The 21,953-nt window shown below is 48.5% G+C and overlaps 1 protein-coding gene across 5 annotated transcripts in view; it reads right to left on the bottom strand.

Moving 5' to 3' along the window:
* Positions 1 to 21,953, bottom strand: part of RALGAPA1 (Ral GTPase activating protein catalytic subunit alpha 1) — a 448,263-nt gene that overhangs the window by 254,741 nt on the left and 171,569 nt on the right. For all 5 annotated transcript variants that reach the window (XM_073554214.1, XM_073554210.1, XM_073554212.1 and 2 more), the window contains 4 exons: positions 18,950 to 19,071; positions 18,638 to 18,860; positions 18,385 to 18,558; positions 1,260 to 1,397 (listed from right to left, as the gene is read on the bottom strand). In XM_073554214.1, the coding sequence (XP_073410315.1) occupies positions 1,260 to 1,397; positions 18,385 to 18,558; positions 18,638 to 18,860; positions 18,950 to 19,071 (657 nt within the window). The remainder of the gene's footprint in view (positions 1 to 1,259; positions 1,398 to 18,384; positions 18,559 to 18,637; positions 18,861 to 18,949; positions 19,072 to 21,953) is intronic.

Raw genomic sequence — 21,953 nt, 5'->3', positions numbered from 1 at the left:
GTGGACCCATTGAAGGGATCCGTCGCCCCTAAGGAGAGCCCAGGCCGGTGTTGAGGTTGCAGAAGGGGATACGGGGAGATGACACTCCGCGTGCCCGCCTGTTGAGGATTTTGGGAGATCAGGACCTCGAAAGGCCCTGTCGCCCCTTCAATCAGTAGAAAAAAAAGTATAAAAGTAAAAAGTTAAAATAATAAAGTCGGGGTCTGAAGCCAGACCCTAGTGCCTCCTACAGAAACTAAGCAAGAACTGGTTCAGGATAGAGCCAGCAGAGGGTGTTTACTGTGGAGGAGTTAGTTTCTTCGTGTATTTGTTTAGTGTCCTAGTGGCATCAGCATAACACCCATGGTCCTGTGCCCCATGGTCCTGTGCACCCCAATGAGGCGAAGGAGAAAAGTGCTTGTCATGTATGGTCCAGCCATCATTACAATAAATAGAGCAACACAGATAACAATGAAATCGGAATGCCTGCACTCCCCAGCTTATGGGACCCATGGTCTGCTGCTATGGGAGGTACAAGGAGAGAAACAGATCATAGGATAAACATGTCACTTCTTGGCGATCACAGCTGTCATCTGCCAGCAAATATCGTCACTGCAGTAGCAACACTGACACCTACAGGAACAAAATCTGAATAACACGGCACAGCCGATCCTAATTTTTAATATAGTGATTATTTATAGTACTATATATTATTTCGCTCTCCACTGTACGTTATTCTGAAAAATAAATCATGATTCTTAATATAATTTAAAGAGAATCTGCCATCAGATTTTTGCTACCTCATTTGAGAGCATCATGATGTAGAAACAAAGAGACCCTGATTCCAGCGATGTTTCACTTACTGGGCTGCTTGTTGCAGTTTTGATAAAATCAGTTTTATCTGCTGCTGAATTCACAGTTCTGTGAATGGTGAGCCCTGTATAACCCCGCCCACACCAATGATTGGCAGATTTCTGTCTACACTGTGTATGGGCAGAAAGCTTCCAATCAGCAGTGGGGGAGGGGTTGTACAGGGCTTATGAATACGGAGGACTATATGGCAGCAAGACTACTAATCCTCCAATGATAATCTCCTGCTGATAAAACTGTGATTGTATAAAAACTACAGCAGTCAGCCCAATAAGGGACACATGATTGGAAACAGAATCTCTGTCCCTATATTATGTTGCTCTCAAAAACCTGGAGATAGATTCCCTTTAAGACATAATAAAGTTACAAAACAATCCTAAATCACGAAAGTAAATTAAGTGGAAATTTACCAATATCGTCCGATGTCTGTAAAACTGAATGCTGAAGCTTTTCATGCAGTTCTGTCTGTTCAGATGTAAAAGCAGCAGGCGATGGCGTCTGGGAGCGCGAACCATGAGCGGACACGGCAGGGGACACATTTTCAGAGCCTAAGACAGCATTACAAAAAAAGATATGTGTTTTGGTGTAAATGATATTATTGCCAACAATAGCGGCTTTCTATCTGCTTCCCGCTCTGGGACCCATGGAAAAGGGTTGTGTTCAGTAGATGGGACGTCAACGCAAGCCACCGAATAGCCGGCAGGAGCGGCCTGTGACCGTTCTGTACCAGCAGAGATCGGCACCAGGCAGGTAGGTAGCAACTACCTGCATGTTAGTTCTTAAGCCCATAGTAATAAAAAAAAAAAAAAATTGTCTTAGGTAACCCCTTTAATGATGCGACAGATATTCCATCTCCGCTTTTTTTGGCAAATAGAAAAGTTCAAATTGGAGGGGTGAGACTCCCATGATAGGCGTCATCTCCGATCCTGACTGGTCAGCCCCCCATACACTTTAGATAGATGTCAGACGAACGATGGTTTGGTCAATCGTTTGGCCAGCAGCTATCTGACCTGATTCTCCCATACATAGGAACACTTGTTCTGCCGAGCGCTCCTGTGTACCCTATGATACAGCGGGCAGATATGTGTGGTGGCAGCCTACTTCTTAGAAAAAAGGACTGACCGTCATAAAATCGGACATTCAGGATCGCATCTGACATCTGTGGGGGGACAGTCAGGAGCTCCCACCATTAGACTGTTGTCCAAGCACACTGCAATCTGTGAGCTTGGTCAATGTTAGCCTAAAGTGTATGGGGGGACTTTAGACTGGCGTATCTCTTGTATAATCAAGCCATCATCTGCAAGTAACGGTGCAGACACAGCCCAGACCAAGCTATTACTGTGCCATCAAAAGAAGACAACCCTGGCTATGTGCCTCGTAGGGGACCTCTCCTTATGGGTTAGATAGGACAGAGGTTGTCTTCTTATTGGAGCACCTATACCTCCGGTAAATCTGAAATATCCATGTATTACCTGGAGGGGTCATACATTTGCATTGCTCCTGTATAATGTTATATTTCACCCACTACGGCTGCTATCATATATGCAATGCTCCAATTCATCACCATACATTTATTATCATTCATGAACACCATTTGTGGAAGTTGCTGAAACATCATCCTACTTTGCTTCATGCATTGTCATGAAGGTACCATATTTTTCGGACTAGAACACGGACTTTTTAGCAGAAGTGTGTGCCTCTTATAGTCCGGCAGCAGCTTCCTGTGATGGAGAACGCTGACACCACAACCTTCCCAATCACTGAGAGAACTGCTCTCCTCCTGCCCACACTGATCTATGCGGGAATGAACGGAGGCTGCAGGAGCTGAGCAACTGAATGATCTTCCACATGACTAGCTTCAGGACCTTTCTAGGACATGCCTGGAAGGAACGGCAAGAAATGATAATATACTGCTCAAAAAAATAAAGGGAACACTCAAATAACACATCCTAAATCTGAATGAATGAAATATTCTCATTGAATACTTTGTTCTGTACAAAGTTGAATGTGCTGCCAACAAAACCACACAAAAATCATCAATGAAATCAAAATTATTAACCAATGGAGGCCTGGATTTGGAGTCCCACACAAAATTAAAGTGGAATGTAATGTCTTTAAAATGATACTCAGTATTGTGTGTGTGGCCTCCATGTGCCACTCAGTATAGTGTGTGGCCTCCACGTGACTGTATGACCTCCCTACAACGCCTGAGGAATTTTCCTTATGAGGCGGCAGATGGTCTCCTGAGGGATCTCCTCCCAGACCTGGACTAAAGCATTCGCCATCTTCTGGACAGTCTGTAGTGCAACGTGACGTTGGTGGATGGAGAGAGACATGGTGCCCCAGATGTGCTCAATCGGATTCAGGTCTGGGGAACAGTCAGGCCAGTCCATAGCTTCAATGCCTTCATCTTGCAGGAACTGCTGACACACTCCAGCCACATGAGGTTTGGCATTGTCCTGCATTAGAAGGAACCCAAGGACAACCACACCAGCAAATGGTCTCACAAGGGGTCTGAGGATCTCATCTCGGTACCTAATGGCAGTCAGGCTACCTCTGGCGAGCACATGGGCTGTGTGGCCCTCCAAAGAAATGCCACCCCACACCATTACTGACCCACTGCCAAACCGGTCATGCTGAAGGATGTTACAGGCAGATCGCTCTCCACAGCGTCTCCAGACTCGGTCACATGTGCTCAGTGTGAACCTGCTTTCATCTGTGAAGAGCACAGGGCGCCAGTGGCAAATTTGCCAATCCTGGTTTACTGTGGCAAATGCCAAGCGTTCTGCACGGTGTTGGGCTGTGAACACAACCCCTATCTGTGGACGTCGGGCACTCAGACCATCCTCATGGAGTCGGATTCTAACCGTTTGTGCAGACACATGCACATTTGTGGCCTGCTGGAGGTCATTTTGCAGGGCTCTGGCAGTGCTCCTCCTGTTACTCCTTGCACAAAGGCGGAGGTAGCGGTCCTGCTGCTGGGTTGAGCCCTCCTACAGCCCCCTCTATGTCTCCTGGTAGCGTCTCCAGCCTCTGGACACTACGCTGAAAGACAAAGCAAACCTTCCTGCCACAGCTCGCATTGATGTGCCATGCTGGATGAGCTGCACTACCTGAGCCACTTGTGTGGGTTGTAGAGTCCGTCTCATGCTAACACGAGTGTGAAAGCACAACCAACATTCAAAAGTGACCAAAACATCAGCCAGAAAGCATTGGTACTGAGATGTGGTCTGTTGTCCCAATCTGCAGAACCACTCCTTTATTGAGTGTGTCTTGATAATTGCCAATAATTTCCATCTGTTATCTATTCCATTTGCACAACAGCATGTGAAATTGATTGTCAATCAGTGCTGCTCCCTAACTGGACAGTTTGATTTCACAGAAGTTTGAGTTACTTGGAGTTATTTTCTGCTGTTTAAGTGTTCCCTTTATTTTTTTTGAGCAGTGTACAACCCCTGGCAAAAATTATGGAATCACCAGCTTTGGAGGATGTTCATTCAGTTTAATTTTGCAGAAAAAAAGCAGATCACAGACATGGCACAAAACTAAAGTAATTTCAAATGGCAACTTTCTGGCTTTAAGAAACACTAAAATAAATCAAGAACAAAAAAATGTGGTAGTCAGTAATGGTTACTTTTTTAAACCAAGCATAGGAAAAAAATTCTGGAATCACTCAATTCTGAGGAAAAAATTCTGGAATCACTGTAAATTTTCATTCCCAAAACTAACACCTGCATCAAATTAGATCTGCTTGTTAGTCTGCATCTAAAAAGGAGTGCTTACACCTTGGAGAGATGTTGCACCAAGTAGACTGACATGAATCATGGCTCCAACACGAGAGATGTCAATTGAAACAATGGAGATTATAAAACTCTTAAAAGAGGGTACATCATCACGCAATGTTGCAAAAGATGTTGTGAACAACCAACATCTTTTGCAACATTGCGGGATGACATACCCTCTTTTAAGAGTTTTATAATCTTCTCCATTGTTTCAATTGACATCTGTCGTGTTGGAGCCATGATTCATGTCAGTCTACTTGGTGCAACATCTCTCCAAGGTGTAAGCACTCCTTTTTAGATGCAGACTAACAAGCAGATCTAATTTGATGTAGGTGTTAGTTTTGGGAATGAAAATTTACAGTGATTCCATAATTTTTTCCCTATGCTTGGTTTAAAAAAGTAACCATTACTGACTACCATATTTTTTGTTCTTGATTTATTTTGGTGTTTCTTAAAGCCAGAAAGTTGCCATTTGAATTGACTTTAGTTTTGTGCCATGTCTGTGGTCTGCTTTTTTTCTACAAAATTAAAACAACTGAATGAACATCCTCCAAGGCCGGTGATTCCATAATTTTTGCCTGGGGTTGTATATTCTCTGTGTATGTAGCAGAGCTGTGTGTATATAAATGTGCATTCAGCAGAGCTGTGTCTCTCAATGTGCATATGTAGCAGAACTGTGTGTGCCTATATGTGCATATGTAGCAGGGCTGTGTGTGTGTCTCTATATGCATATGTAGTTGAGCTGTATGTGCAAATGGAGTAGAGCTTGATGTGTCATTATGTGTATATGTAGCAGAGCTGTGTGTCTATATGTGCATATTTAGCAGAGCTGTCTGTCTATATGTGCATGTAGCAAAGCTGTGTCTTTATGTTCATGTAGCAGAATTGTGTGTCCATATGTTCATGTAGCAGAGCTGTGTCTATATGTGCATGTAGCAGAGCTGTGTGTTACACCCGGTCCCTGTCCTGGCGCTGCGTCCAGGCCTGCCGCTGCTCTCTGTTCTGGGCACTCACCTCGAGCCTCACATAGGCAGTAGCCAGTCCCCTCTGGATCTCATGCTGCTGCTCAGCGTTCTGTCCTCCCTCCTGCCTCCGACTCCTGGCGCCCTGTGAGGAGATCTGTAGCTAAGACTATTATGGCACGCCCGCCGGCTCTCTTGCTTTCTTAAAGGGGTGGCGCGCATTATTCAAAAAATACAATTAACCAATGGCAGCTCACTGGCTGCTATTTCTGGCCTCTCCTCCATAGGGAGAGAGCCGGAGCAACGAGTATCTATCATTGCTACATCCTGTTCTCATGCTAACCTGTCTGCGCTGCATCTGCAGTCTCTGTGCATTGTCTAATGCTCTGTTTCCACAGCATATCAGTATCCTGTGTTACCTGGTTATATCAGCAACCATCTGGGCCTAAGCCATCCCGTTCTGCCTAAAGCCATCCGAGTCCAAGGACTGAGTTAAGGTCACTGGAACCGACTCCTTACCAACTAACCAGATCCAGGACCCAGCGCTTTACGGACTCTGCTGTAACTTTTGTTATCCCTTTTGGTCCCTCTGGGACAGCTGCCACGTGTTTGGGGTCTAACTGGAGGCAGCACCTGTGTCCTCCGGGTATTCCATTCTGGCCCTGCCTGAGGGGCTTTACTACGGGTGCCCGGGGCTCACTAGTCACGCCCCCTTCGGAGCCCCCCGGACCGTGGTCCCGAGGTTCCACTTAAAAAATAAAAACGAATGTGAACTTCACCATCTCTGCCTCCGCTTCCATTCGTTACAGATTGCTCCGGCCATGGAATCTGCCGGACCCCAGAGGCCTCCGACGTTGGAGTTGTACCAAGAGGTGACCCGTTTAAGAGATCAACAGGATAAGATCACGACGTATCTACGTAACCTGTCCACCCGCATGGATTCCCTGCAGAACCCGGCTGCTCCTGATTCATCTAGCAACACCCAGGTACCTGCTGTCATGACAAGCAAGGGCCCCCACCTGGCGGCTCCTACCCGCTTTCAAGGTGATCCCACTCAGTGTCGGGGTTTTCTCAATCAGTGTACCCTGCACTTCGAAATCTTGGGGCATATGTTTACTTCTGACCGTGCCAAAGTGGGCTTCATTATGTCACATCTAGCAGGAGAGGCTCTCGCCTGGTTAAATCCGTTATGGGAAAGAGGAGACCCGCTGGTTAATGATCTTCAATCTTTCCTAGAGACTTTTCGGAGGACGTTTGATGAACCCGGCCGGGTCACGTCGACCGCTTCTGCCCTGCTTCGCTTACGCCAAGGAACCCTCACGGTGGCTCAGTATGCTGTTCAGTTCCGCACCCTCTCGTCTGAGCTATCCTGGAACGATGAGACCTTGCTGGCTACCTTCTGGGAGGGCCTATGTGGAAAAATTAAGGATGAGCTGGTGGGACGGGACAGGCCTACCATCTTGGATGACCTGATTTCCTTGGCGACCCGGATTGACCTGCGTTTTCAGGAGCGTTCTATGGAGATTAAGCGTGACAGGAGGTCCTACCACCAGGACTCTAATTCTTCCAAAACGTCTACCTCATCCTCTTCTCCTGAAGTTATGGAGGTAGATCGAGTAAGTCTGGCCAGCCGCCGCCAGGAGGCGCGTCGCAAAGACTGAAGCTGTCTGTACTGTGGTAGTTCCGAACACCTGATCTGCTCCTGTCCAAAGAAGTCGGAAAACTCCTGTGCCTAGGCTCGGTAGGAGAGGCCATCCTAGGTAGAGAACGTTCCTCTCCTTTGTTGCAGATCTCAGTCTCCGTGACCTGCTGAGCAATTAAATTTTCTGGACTCTGTCTGTTGGACTCCGGAGCCGCCGGATGCTTTATCCTGCAGACGCTTGTGGATCGCTACCACTTACCAGTTCAGGCTCTTCCCAACCCGTTGTGAGTAACCACGGTCGATGGCCAGCCTCTGACCGAACCCGTCCAGTTCCAGACTGAGCCAGTGGAACTCCGGGTAGGTCTTATGCATTCTGAAAGAATCCGTTTTTATGTGTACCCTGGTTTGTCTCACCCCTTGCTTCTAGGTTTGCCTTGGTTTCAGAAACATGAACCAGTCCTTAATTGGAGAACAGGCGAAATTCTACGTTGGGGAGATTCCTGCTCGGACCGTTGTTTAACCCGGATTGAACCAACTTCACCCCCGGTCCAACCTGCTACCCTGCCTGGATTACCATCCGCTTACTGGTCCTTCTCGGATGTCTTCGGGAAAAAGGAGGCTGAAAAACTTCCTCCCCACAGGTCGTATGACTGTCCAACAGACCTTCTTCCTGGAACATCTCCTCCCCGTGGGAGTTTACCCTCTTTCCCAGGCAGAGACTCAGGCTATGTTGAACTACATCCAGGAGAACTTGGCCAGAGGGTTTATTCGAAAATCATCGTCACCGGCAGGAGCTGGCTTCTTCTTCATGAAGAAAATGGACGGATCCCTGCGGCCCTGTATCGACTACCGAGGGCTGAACCAGATCACGGTAAAAAACAGGTACCCTTTGCCTCTAATTTCAGAACTGTTTGACCATCTCCGAGGGGCCAGGATCTTCACCAAACTGGATCTCAGAGGTGCTTACAATTTGCTCCGAAACAGAGATGGAGACAAATGGAAAACAGTCTTCAACACCCGTGATGGCCACTACGAGTACCTGATAATGCCGTTTGGGCTAAGCAATGCACCCGCTGTTTTCCAAGAGTTCGTCAATGACATTTTCAGGGATCTGCTTTACACCTGTGTTGTTGTCTACCTAGATGACATTCTGATTTTTTCTACTGACTTGGTCTCGCATCGCAGACAAGTGCGCCTGGTCTAACAGAGGCTCAGGGAGAACAGACTGTACGCCAAGTTTGAAAAGTGCCTCTTTGAACAATCTTCTTTGCCTTTCCTCGGTTACACTGTTTCCTCCACAAGATTAAAAATGGATCAGGAGAAGTTATCGGCTGTACTCAAGTGGCCTCATCCATCTGGGTTGAAGGCCATACAGCGATTCCTGGGCTTCGCCAACTACTACAGGCAATTCATTCCTAACTTCTCCACCCGAGTGGCGCCCATCTCAGCTCTAACCCGGAAAGGTACAAATCCGAAGGATTGGCCTCCTGAGGCTGAGGAGGACTTTGTTTCTCTCAAAAAGGCCTTTGCAGTTGCACCTGTTCTTCATCGTCCTAACTCCAATGAACAATTTTTTCTTGAGGTCGATGCCTCTTCAGTAGGTGCGGGAGCCGTACTAACCCAGAAATCGTCCTCCGGGTGAATGCATTCCTGTGGTTTTTTTCCCAAGGTTTTTTCTTCCGCAGAGAGGAATTATTCTGTTGGGGATCGGGAATTGTTGGCTATCAAATTGGCTCTGCAGGAGTGGAGGCATCTTCTAGAAGGAGCTCTTCATCAGGTAGTCGTATACGCCAGTCACAAGAACCTTGCTTACCTCCAAACTGCACAAAGGCTGAATCCTCGTCAAGCCCGCTGGGCTTTGTTTTTTGCTCATTTTAACTTTGTTCTTAATTTTCGCCCAGCTGACAAAAATGTCAAAGCAGACGCACTTTCCAGAGCCTTTCTACCTCCCGATCAAGAAGAACCGCAGCACATCATTGAACCCTCAAGGTTAGTCACGGTCGCTTCTACTGATCTTGCCCGGCTGCCTCCCGGGAAGACTTTCGTGTCAGCTTCTGAGCGTACTCGTGTTCTTCGGTGGGGTAACTCGTCCAAGTTGGCTGGGCACACCGGCCAGAGAAAGACTCTTCCACTCATCTCCCGGTACTACTGGTGGCCTGCCATGGCTAAGGACATTCTGAAGTACGTCACAGCCTGCCCTTCCTGTGCTCGTAACAAGATGGCCAAGCATCTACCCGCAGGTAGGCTTCAGCCTCTTCCAATTCCGTCTGCTCCCTGGCAACATATCACGATGGACTTCATCACAGATCTCCCGGTCTCATCTGGCTGTTCTGTGGTGTGGGTAGTGGTGGATCGCTTCTCTAAAATGGCTCACTTCGTTCCACTACCTGGTCTTCCAACTGCTCCTGAGTTGGCGGACCTGTTCATTCGACACATCTTCCTTCTCCATGGTTTCCCTCTCCAAATCGTGTCCGACAGAGGAGTCCAGTTCACCTCAAGATTCTGGAGAGCAGTTTGTAAACTGGTAAGAATTGAACTGGATTTTTCCTCAGCGTACCATCCCCAGTCCAATGTACAAATCAAATCCTGGCTGGATTCCTGCGTCACTTTGTTAACGCCCATCATGACGACTGGGTAGACTTACTGTCCTGGGCCGAATTTTCTTACAACAATCAAGTAAGTGAATCTTCTGGAAAGTCTCCCTTTCAGATTGTCTTCGGATTGCAACCCGGAGTACCTCTTCCCATCTCCGGATCATCTGGCGTTCCAGCTGCCGATACCTTCTCCGAAGATTTCTCTAAGGTCTGGAGGGATACCAAAACTGCTCTGGAGAAAGCCTCCCAGCGTATGAAAAGGTATGCGGACAAGAGACGTTTGGATGCACCTATCTTTCGCACTGGAGACAAGGTATGGCTCTCTTCGAAGTACATCCGGTTAAAGATGCCATCCTACAAATTGGGTCCCTGGTTCATCGGACCATTTGAGATCTTGAGACAGATCAATCCAGTCTCGTACAAACTGAAGTTGCCCGCTTCTCTACGTGTGCCTAACTCCTTTCATGTTTCTCTCCTCAAACCAGTAGTTTTGAGTCCCTTCTTTAAGGATCCAGGTACCACTCCTGACCGTCTCGGAGGATGATGTTTTTGAGGTAAAACATATCCTGGCCGTAAAAAAAGTAAGGGGTAAGACCTACTACCTGGTGGACTGGAAGGGTTTTGGTCATGAGGGGAGATCTTGGGAGCCTAGGGAGAACATCCAGGCTCCTCTCCTCCTTAAACGGTTCTACGCAGTCATCAAGAAGAGAGGGTGTAAAGAGGGGGATACTGTTACACCCGGTCCCCGTCCTGGCGCTGTGTCCAGGTCTGCCGCTGTTACACCTGGCCCCCGGCCTGGCGCTGCGTTCAGGCCTGCCGCTGCTCTCCGTTCTGGGCACTCACCTCGAGCCTCACATAGGCAGCAGCCGGTCCCCTCTGGATCTCATGCTGCTGCTCAGCGTTCTTTCCTCCCTCCTGCCTCCTGGCGCCCTGTGAGGAGATCTGTAGCTAAGACTATTAGGGCATGCCCGCCGGCTCTCTTGCCTTCTTAAAGGGGTGGCACGCATTAATAAAAAAATACAATTAACCAATGGCAGCTCACTGGCTGCTATTTCTGGCCTCTCCTCCATAGGGAGAGCGCCGGAGCAACGAGTATCTATCATTGCTACATCCGGTTCTCATGCTAAAATGTCTGCGCTGCATCTGCAGTCTCTGTGCATTGTCTAATGCTCTGTTTCCACAGCATATCAGTATCCTGTGTTACCTGGTTATATCAGCAACCATCTGGGCCTAAGCCATCCCGTTCCGCCTACAGCCATCCGAGTCCAAGGACTGTGTGAAGTTCACTGGAACAGACTCCTTACCAACTAACCGGATCCAGGACCCAGCGCATTACGGACTCTGCTGTAACCTTTGTTATCCCTTTTGGTCCCTCTGGGACAGCTGCCACGTGTTCGGGGTCTAACTGGAGGTAGCACCTGTGTCCTCCGGGTATTCCATTTTGGCCCTGCCTGAGGAGCTTTACTACGGGTGCCCGGGGCTTACTTGTCACGCCCCCTTCGGAGCCCCCCAGACCGTGGTCCCGAGGTTCCACTTAAAAAATAAAAATGAATGTGAACTTCACCATCTCTGCCTCCGCTTCCATTCATTACACTGTGTCTATATGTACATGTAGAAGAGCTGTGTGTCTATATCTGAATATTTAGCAGAGCTGCCTGTCTATATGTGCATGTAGCAGAGCTGTCTATATGTTCATGTAGCAGAGTTGTGTTTATATGTTCATGTAGCAGAGCTGTGTCTATACATGCATGTAGCAGAGCTGTTTGTCGATATGTGCATGTAGCAGAGCTGTGTGTCTATATGTGCATGTGGCTATATGGGCAGCATGATGGCTCAGTGGTTAGCACTGCAGCCTTGCAGCGCTGGAGTCCTGGGTTCAATTCCAACAAAGGAAAACATCTGCAAGAAGTTCTCTCTGTGTTTATGTGGGTTTCCTCTGGGTATTCCGGTTTCCTCCGACATTCCAAAAACATACTGATAGGGAATTTAGATTATGAGCCCCATCGGGGACAGTGATGATAATGTGTGCAAACAGTAAAGCGCTGTGGTAAATGTTATCGCTATATAAAGATTATTATTTATGTAGCAGAGCTGTGTGTCTATATGTGCATGTAGCGAGCTGTATGTCTATATGTACATGTAGCAGAGCTGTGTTGTGTGCATAACACTGCAGAGAGACACTAACAATAGATGTATTACCTCCCTATTCTACCCTAGTACATTACAATTAGTGATAATGACCCCTCCAATTTACATTGTCAGGGAAGTTTCAATTAATATGAAAAATGTTCTTCCTATTTTCGGCTGTCTAAACCTGGGGTGCGCCTAATGGTAAGGTGCGTCCTATAGTCCGAAAAATACAGTAATACGGAAAGTCCACAAAAAGGAGATTTTTGTGTACTCACCGTAAAATCTCTTTCTCTTAGCCTCTAATTGGGGGACACAGAACTATGGGTGTTATGCTGCTGTCCACTAGGAGGCGACACTATGCATAATCTGAAAAAGATTAACTATGGCTCCTCCTCTGCAGTATACACCCCTGGACGGCGTCAGCCTTCTCCAGTTTTGTGCAAAAGCATTAGGAGGAACATAACAGAAACAAAATAACCATGCCTGTAAGAAGGCCACTATGTACGAGCTCAAAGAACAATATGAGAACTCAACCATAACAACGGCCCGTAAGGGCAACAGGGTGGGAGCTGTGTCCCCCAATTAGAGGCTAAGAGAAAGATTTTACGGTGAGTACACAAAAATCTCCTTTACTCTGTTGCCTCATTGGGGGACACAGAACCATGGGGGCGTCCCAAAGCAGTCCCTGGGTGGGAAGCAATGGACGAATATTGTGCTGACAGGTCCGTAAACTTGGGGCACCGCCGCCTGCAGAACCCGTCTACCCAGGCTCGCGTCTGCTGAGGACTGGGTATGAACTATGTAGTGTTTAGTAAACGTGTGTAGGCTAGTCCAAGTGGCCGCCTTACACACCTGTTGTGCCGAAGCCTGGTGCCGAATGGCCCAGGAGGCCCCCACCGCCCGTGTAGAGTGTGCCGTGATACCGGCCGGAAGAGGAGAATTGTTAAGGCGGTAAGTCTCTTGTATGGTGGACTTGATCCACCTGGCAAGGGTAGCTTTGGAAGCCGGCAGACCCTTGCGAACGCCTTCCGGAAGAAGGAAAAGGGAATCAGACTTCCGGAAGGGCGCAGTCCTAGCCACGTATATACGCAATGCCTTGACGAGGTCAAGCGTATGCAGAGCCTTCTCCACTCTATGAACCGGAACAGGGCAAAGGGATGGCAGTGAAATTTCCTCATTGAGGTGGAAGTTGGACACAACCTTCGGAAGGATGGGACTGTACGGGAAACCACCTTGTCCTGGTGAAAGGCTAGGAAGGGCCGTCTGCAGGAGAGTGCTGACAATTCCGACACCCTGCAAAGCGAGGTGATTGCCACCAGAAAAACCACCTTCTTTGATAGAATGCGGAGTGGGACTTCCTTAAGGGGTTCGAAAGGTGGTGCCTGCAATAATCGGGAAACTCCTTGGAGTAAATTCCTTACTTGTGGCTTGTTAGCAATGCGCCTCTGGAAAAGCACTGAGAGCGCTGACACCTGGCTCTTAAGTGAGCCTAGGGATAGCCTGGCGTCCAGGCCCGATTGAAGAAAACCAAGTACCTTTGGGAGGGAATAAGGGAGTGGAATCTGGCCGTGAGATTCGCACCAGGTAAAGAAAGCTCTGCAGGTACGATAATAAATCTTGGCGGAGGCTGGCTTCCGTGCCGATCATGGTCTTAATGACGTCCGATGAGAGCCCTGCCTGGGTTAGAACCCAGGTCTCAAGGGCCACGCCGTCAAATTGAGAGCCCCTGAGTTCTGGAGGTAGAACGGGCCTTGTGACAGAAGATCGGGACGGTCGGGGAGACGCCAGGGGGCGTCTGCTGTAAGTTGTACAATGTTGGCGTACCATGTATGTCTGGGCCAGTCTGGCGCGATCAGGATGGTTGGAACTCCCTCTTGTTTCATCTTCCTCACGACTCTGGAGATCAGAGGGAGAGGTGGAAAAATGTACAGAAGCTGGAACTGAGTCCAGTCCTGAACCAGGGCATCTGCTCCGAGCGACCGCGGATCGCGTGTCCTGGCCATGAAGTTGGAGACCTTGGCATTGAGATGGGATGCCATTAGGTCCACATCCGGGGTAACCCAGCGACGGCAGATCTGGTGAAAAATTTCGGGATGGAGAGACCACTTCCCCGAGTCCATTCCTTGTCTGCTGAGGAAGTCGGCTTCCCAATTGTCCACACCCGGAATGTGGGCAGCAGAGAGTACCAACCTCGTGTCTTCCGCCCAGTGGAGGATATGTGCCACTTCCCTCATCGCCTGGGTACTGCGGGTTCCGCCTTGGTGATTCACATAAGCCACCGCCGTGGCATTGTCCGACTGTATTCTGATATGAGGCTGCCAGCAAGTGATGAAAGGCTCTCAGTGCCAGGAAGATGGCCCGAATCTCCAGGACGTTGATGGGCATGGTCGGTTCCAGTGTTGACCACTTGCCTTGTGCCATGTGATGTAGGTGCACCGCACCCCATCCTGTCAGGCTTGCGTCAGTGGTCAGAACCTTCCATTGACCTGAGAGAAAGGATTTTCCCCTTGCAAGCGAGGTTGGCTTGAGCCACCAGTGCAGGGACCTTCTGGTTTTCGATGTTAGCCGGAACTCCCTGTCGAGGGAGAAAGGATTCCTGTCCCAGGACTTGAGGGTGGCTAGTTGAAGGGGTCTGAGGTGAAACTGGGCAAATGGTACCGCCTCCATTGCTGCTGCCATCCTGCCAAGGACTCTCATGGCAAACCGGAGAGATCGGGGGGGATTGCGGAGGAGTATACTAACTCCCAGACGGAGAGCCAGTGCCTTGTCCCTGGGAAGGAGCACCAGACCTCTGGAGGTGTCGAATAGCATCCCCAGGAATGTCAGAGACTGACTCGGGGTAGTCGATGACTTTTGCAAGTTGACTAACCAGCCCAGGCAACTCAGAGTGTTGATTGTGATTGAAACGCTGACCTCGCAGTGCTTGAAGGTGGGAGCCTTGATAAGAAGGTCGTCCATGTATGGAACGATTACTATGACTCTGGAGTGTAGAACGTCCATGGTAGCTGCCATGATTTTTGTAAACGTCCTGGGAGCCGTGGCGAGTCCGAACGGGAGAGCCACGAACTGTTAGTGATCCTGGTCGATAGCGAACCTGAGAAATCTCTGATGGGCGGGAGCAGTCGGTATGTGCAGGTATGCGTCCTGTATGTATATGGAGGCGAGAAATTCTCCCTGCTCCATGGACGCAATGATGGACCGAAGGGACTCCAAGCGGAAATGACGAACATATTTGTTGAGTTGTTTCAGGGCCAGTAAGGGCCGTATGCTGCCTCCTTTTTTGGGGACTACAAATAGATTGGAGTAGAACCCTCGGAAGCGCCCGGTTGCGGGAACCGGTACTATGACTCCTGCTTGAAGGAGGGAGGAAACCGTGTGGCGGAAGGCACGAGCCTTGTCTGGCGGTTTTGGGGGAACAGAGAGGAAGAACCGGTTCGGTAGGCTGGAAGTGAACTCTATCTTGTATCTGGAAGACACTATTTCCCTGACCCACCTGTCTTCTGTATTAGGCAGCCAGACTTGCAGAAAGAGTAAAAGTCGTCCGCCTATGGGTCTTTCAGAGTTCGTGAGTCATGATGAGGAGAAAGTCTGAGGTTTTCCTCCTTTGGGCTTTGCCTGGCCTGCTTTCGGCTGCCAGGTCCTTTCTGGCCTCTGCGCCGCCCGTAGGCTGTCCCTGCATGGAGAGCGGTTACGATTTTGTGCTGGATGCGAGATGGACCAGCCTGAAGAATTCCGAAAGGATCGGAATCGTGTTTGGTTACGCCTTTTGAATGTGCGTTTAGGTTTTAGTTGAGGGAGAGAGGTACTCTTCCCCCCAGTGGCATTGGATATCATTGTGTCCAACTTTTCACCGAAAAGTCACCCACTGAGGTACGGGAGGTGTGTGAGGGACTTTTTCGAGGCCGCATCCGCTTTCCATTCCCGTAGCCAAAGGATACGCTGGATTATGATGGCGTTTGATGCTATTCCAGCTACACCTCTTGCGGAATCCAGAGCTGCATGAAGCATGTAATCTGCTACCACTGCTATTTGAACCGCTTGGTCCGACAGCTCAGGATTGTAAGCTTGGAGGCCATCCTGCAAATTTTTGGCCCAAGCCAGAATGGCTTTGGCCGCCCAGACTGAAGTGAACGCGGGAGCCATGGAGGCCCCTGCCGCTTCGAAAATTGAACGAGCCATGCGTTCCACCTGCCGGTCTGCTGCGTCTCTAAGGGTTGAGCTATCTGGCAGTGACAGGAGGGTCTGTGCTGCTAGCTTAGAGACTAGAGGGTCCACTACGGGAGGATCTGTCCACCCCTTGGTGTCCTTCTGTGGGAAAGGGTACCTTGCCTCCAAATATTTGCGATTGGTGAATTTCTTCTCGGGCTGCGAAAACTGCTTAGTATTGCCTGAAATTGCGGGTGATTAGAGAAGACCTTAGGCGGTTTCAGAACACCTTCAAAGCAAATCTTGTGTTCTGGGGCTTCCGGGGATGGATCCGAAATGTCCAGCACCCGATGGATGGAAGAGATAATGTCCTCAACTAGCGCTGCATTGCTAGGGGTACCGGGGACCAGAGACCTCTCCGTTTCGTTGTCTGAGTCGGAGTCACAGTGCCTTCCAAATCCAGCGTATCGCTGAGGCGTTCCCTGGTGGGCAAACTGGGGCGGAGGTCTCCTGTGGTCGGGGATCGCTGTGGAGATCTGTGTTGTCTGTCCCTAGTAGGGGACGGTCTAGGTGACCTGGAACTACAGTGTCTCTCCCTAGAGGGGGATGACCGTGTGCTATGGGATGACGCAGATGAACGCGACCTGTGGGTCCGCTTACGTCTGGGAGAGCCAGAAACGGCCTGTCCCTGAGTGGAGCTGTCCCTTTGCTGGGTAACGCTCATAGCCGAGACATGACCCTGCAGAGCCTGCAGTAATGTGGAGGTCAGGTTATCTATGGACTGCATCACAGACTGCGACATTTGAGTAGCCCATTTCGGCGTGGTAGCAGATGCTGAAGCATTGGTAGGAGCCTCTTGGGGTTCTGACCCAGTATTTTGGATACAATCCCGGCAGTGCGGGTACATGCTGCCACTGGGGAGAGTGGTTTTACAGGCTGTGCAGAATGCATAAAAGCAGTCCTGCCTGGTTCTCTTGTACCTTGAGCCCGGCATAGTGCACCGAGTGCAGAAGGGCTGGCTATGCAGAGGGCCCTACAGGGGTGGCTATGCAGAGGAAACCTATAGGGGAGCCTTATAGGGAATATGGATTCACAGCCGAGTAAGAAAACCCAGCTGTGATCTTACCCCACCAGTGTGCCCCTAGGTCCAGCGCCGTAGAGTCACAGTCCTGTGCCCCCCGGAGACTGGCTGACGTGCTGCTGATGTCACAATGCCTTCTCCTGCAGCAATTCTGACCCAGAAATGGCCGCTGAGAGGACGAGGAGGAAGGGGAGCGGAGAGCTGAAAAGGGCACGCAGAGCTATGTAAAAACGCGCCCTTTCTGTCTCGATCCGCCCCTTCTATGTCACTGTAAGGTGTCATATTTGTCATCCGGGGGGCGGGGAGGAGGCGGCGGCTTCAGCTAGGCTGAAGCCGCGGTCTACATTTGAAGTCTGATGCCCAGAAGGGCTCCAGGCCGGCGCGGATGTCCGGGAGGGGGTCGGGTCTGAACCAGACCCCCCGGATCTAAAGGCAGGATAGCAGTGGGGCTAGTAACAGGAGCGGCGCCCTGTGAGGGGTCCCCCTGAAGCGCTATGGAGCTGGTGCTGCCGCAGAGACAGGGGCACAGGAGCCCTGTGTCTGTGTGTGCTATGCCTGCGTGCACTCTCCCCCGGCCCCTACAGGAGCCCGCAGCTGGGCTGGAGGTCCCTGGCTTTGGAGCCGCAGAATGCTGCCTTGTTCAGGCCCTACCTGAGGGGGTCTCAACCTAATGCCCCCAGAGGGGGATTAGGGAGGGTGCTGCTGTCACCATCAGGGGGCTTCATCCTTGCCTCGATCTCATCCCAGAACCCAAGGGAATTGGGGAAGGAGGGGGATCTCGACTTCGAACCAGTACCCGAGGGACTGGGGAAGGAGCGACATGGGGAATAGCCACCTCAACTTCAACCGAGCACCCTATAATAGGGGCCGAGGAAGGAGCCATGCCGGGGGTCTCGCAGGAGACCCACTTTTCTTCATTTGTAGTCCGTCAGGAAAAAAAACGGAAAAAAAGGGAAAAAATCTTTAGGTGTGCCTCCTATGCGACACTAAGCAAAAACTGGAGAAGGCTGACGCCGTCCAGGGGTGTATACTGCAGAGGAGGAGCCATAGTTAATCTTTTTCAGATTATGCATAGTGTGGCCTCCTAGTGGACAGCAGCATAACACCCATGGTTCTGTGTCCCCCAATGAGGCGACAGAGTAATGTGTAATGAGAGCTAAAAAGCGGAGAATGACTTCTCACGGCACTGTGGGATTACCTGCGGTGACCAGCACGTCTGCACACAGGGTCTGCTGATTAAGACTGCTGGTTTCGGAGTCAATATGGAGAGTAGTCAGGCTTACAACCTCTGGTTCTTCTGTACTCAGCTGTACAGACACGGCATCGGCCTCTGTGGTGTGAACTGCAGAATCGCTGCCAAATGGGAATCCAGCTAAAAGACATGGAAAAGCTATGATCTGGAGCTGGTCCTTGTCATCGCCTTTATTACACAGCTTTTCTTGTTTATCTACCTTCTCCTTCAAATTTCCTCCCATCATACTGAAAAGCATTGAAAGAGTCGGAGTGACTGTCTGAGCTTTGAAGGTCGCTGCTGGCGGCACTCGCCGGAGAGGTCCACTCGGATGGGACCCCTGGATCATCGGCAGGAAGCATTTGGCCATGTTTATTTAGTGGGTCAGGCAAGTCTTTAGGAACCTCGAGGCTGCCGGGACTACTACCTCTTCTCGTCATATTCTTGAAAACAATAAAAAGAAAAAAGAGTAACTAGATAATTGCTGAAATCAGACACTTTATACTGATGAGAAACCAAATTTGATTCTTACGGGAACTGCGCCAGACCTCAGCCTTTCGGCTATGAACTCATCCATTAGATCTGGGATGTTGGAGCTGGAGTTGATCTCACTGTTCAGGGAACTTATCTGTGGAGCTAAGTCTTCTTTGGTGGCTACAAGGCAAACAATAAAAAAATGAAATCATGGCTTTTGTGCATTACGCTCAGCCCTAGGGCGAAAACAAGCAAGGATGTATTGGGGTAGGTAAAGGGAATAGGCGGATTAGAAGGTGCAGCATGCGAGTACAGAGGGGGTTTCACTAGGGGGCAGAGCCGATAGTGTGCTTGGGATTAGTCGTTTCTGAAACACTTTGCAGGTTTCAGCAGGAAGCAGTTAGTGGAATCTGGGTGGAATTCTAAAAGCAAGGTCATTTTTTGAAGCAGAGCTGGCAGGTTACAGGAGGAGGAAAGGACCACTTCATATAAAAGAAACATCTGCCCAATGGGCTCATCTTCTCCTGTTTTTCCAAACAGATCCTCTATAGGAAATGAGAATAACCAAAAATTATATTGTTACATACCAGTTCTACCAAGAAAACCATATAGCTGGTCAGCCATTTCTGGAGGTCATTCTTGTTGGGACAAGATACTGTATTGGTTAAGTCAACTTCTTAAGTCCAGAGGTCAAGAGACACGGTGCACGGATAGCCAAACCGATAAGGACAACTGGACCATTCAGTGCAGTAGGGTTATTCGGTCAGAGAAGGATCTTAGCCTCACTCAAACAAGGGTTGTGGGAACGCAATCACATGGACCATGTCCTCTATGTGTCAGGAAGCTCACCTCATGCCTATATACATTACATACAAAACTACTTAAGTCACAGGATATCAACCATAATATGGAGAGAGAGACAGAGAGAGAGACAAAGAGAGAGACAGAGAGTGAGAGAAAGAGACAAAGACAGAGAGGTAAAGAGTTAGCAAAAGAGAAAAAAAATAACAAGGAAAATAAGGAAGTATAGTGAAAAATAGAAAAAAAAAAAAGAAAAAAGATGAAAGGAAAGAAATAAGAAAGAAAAGGAAGGAATGTAACAATAGAAAAGAGAACTATAGAGAAAGAAGGATTGGAAAGAAAGATATCAAAAGAGAAAAAATAACAAGGAAAGATAGTGAGGAAAAGAAAAGAATAAAGAGAAAGAAAAAGGGAAAAAATAAGGAGGGAAGGAAAGAAAGGAAGGAAGGAAAGAAAAAAGGAAGGAAAGAAATGAGCATATAATAGAAAAAAGAAATATAGAGAAAGAATGGAAGAAAATTGGAAAAAAAGAGAAAAAGGGAGAATGAGGGGGATGAGAGAGAAAAAGAAAGCAATTAAGAGGAAAACAGTAAGAGTAAGAAAGTGTAAGAAAAAATAAAGAGAAAGGAAAGAGTAAAAAAAAAGAGTATAAATAGAGAAAAAAGTGGAAGAATGAAAGTGAAAATGGAAAAATAGAAAGGAAGGGAGAGAGAGATGGTAAAATAGCCAGAGTAAAAAAAAAACAAGGAAGAGAGTGCTAGAAACAGAAAAAAGGTGATAAAAGAGAGAAGGGTGAGCGAGAAATAAAAAAATAAAGAAAAACCCCCACAACTGTGAACTTGCATCTTTCCCATTGTTTCAAGTTCTCTACATGCAGCAGCAATGCAAACAAAATGGTGACACTGCACTGCTCCCATAAAGACAGAGGAGCAAAGTGTAGGTCAGGGTGTTCCCCGATGCTGGCCGTTGTGTAGTGGACACAGGAGCCTCAGGTGCTACAAAGTACTTCCTATTAATTATTTATAAGTTATCCTTTTTTTGCTGTTTATAATTAACATGAAATAAATTATGGCCTTTTCCCACTGATCTACACGTGATATTCTGATTGTACCACCAGTGATATATGCGCTCATCCCTAGCACAGGATAAGGACCTCCATGCAGGGGGCTGTGATTAGCGAGGGGAGGAGGTGAGGACATGGTGGATGGGTCAGCAGATCTTCCTGACAATATAGGATCACTGCATTATATACTACTCAAAAAACAAAACAAATAACACCTGATATTTTTAGGTGACAGATCTCCTTAGGGCTCGTGCAGTGAGCAGATAATCGATGTATTTTATCCCAGATACCAGCATTCCCAGAGACACACAAAGCATATGCTCGGAAGACACTGGTGCCAGCCATGTTACATGACACGCCGCTTCAATACTAGCAACACGTGGTAGTAACAAGGGTAAGGATGGCAACGTGATATCAGTTGAAAAGTTCATGGCAACTTGTCATATCTAATGCTGCGACGTCTGCCCGCAACCGTTTCATAAGTCCTGGATACGACGGCAGAAGCCACAGGTGAGCGTCATATGTGCCTATGAGGCTACTGAGGTCATGTCAGGAGGCTCTTGGGCAGTCCACGTATTGGAATATGGATCCTTTTTCTTGTGGTGGTCCCAATGGTCAGGATATTTATCACTTGCCCTATGGATAGGTGATATATATCCCTTTAAAATCATAAGGGGGCGGGTTTCTAGGGTCAAGTTCGGAAACAAATTGTGGCCATGTTAGGAGAACGGACCAGAGATGCAGACCAATCATGGAGGTTTCCAATCACAGCAAGCACAGATCATGAATGATACAATGATTAGGCTGTATTACCAGGAGAGGACAACCCGTAGTATTAGGAACTGGATTAAAAGTGAAACGGCCAAGTCAAAGTAAACGGCACTGCTGTATGGTAATGTGGTTTACGGCACGTGAGGTAGGAGCATGGCCACTTCTGGAGAAGTTATGCAATGACGGGGTTCATGCACATTATTTTTAGCCTGTATATATAGTACATAATCACCCACATAATTGAGTAGCAACATTGGTAAACAATAGAGAGGACTGATATTCTGTCACTTGCCATAGGCTTTGATGCATGTTGCAAATGTCATGCGATTTGTCATAACTTGGCTGTTTATTCTTACAGCAATCAAATAGTTAAGCAACAGCAAGGCACACAGGTGTTTATGACTTTTCTGAGAATTGCTGTCGAGCG

This window comes from Dendrobates tinctorius, unplaced genomic scaffold (genome assembly GCF_039654945.1).
Source record: "Dendrobates tinctorius isolate UK_male_01 unplaced genomic scaffold, ASM3965494v1 ptg000208l, whole genome shotgun sequence".
Classification (NCBI taxonomy): Eukaryota; Metazoa; Chordata; class Amphibia; order Anura; family Dendrobatidae; genus Dendrobates; species Dendrobates tinctorius.
This window is presented reverse-complemented; position numbering and strand designations above follow the sequence as displayed.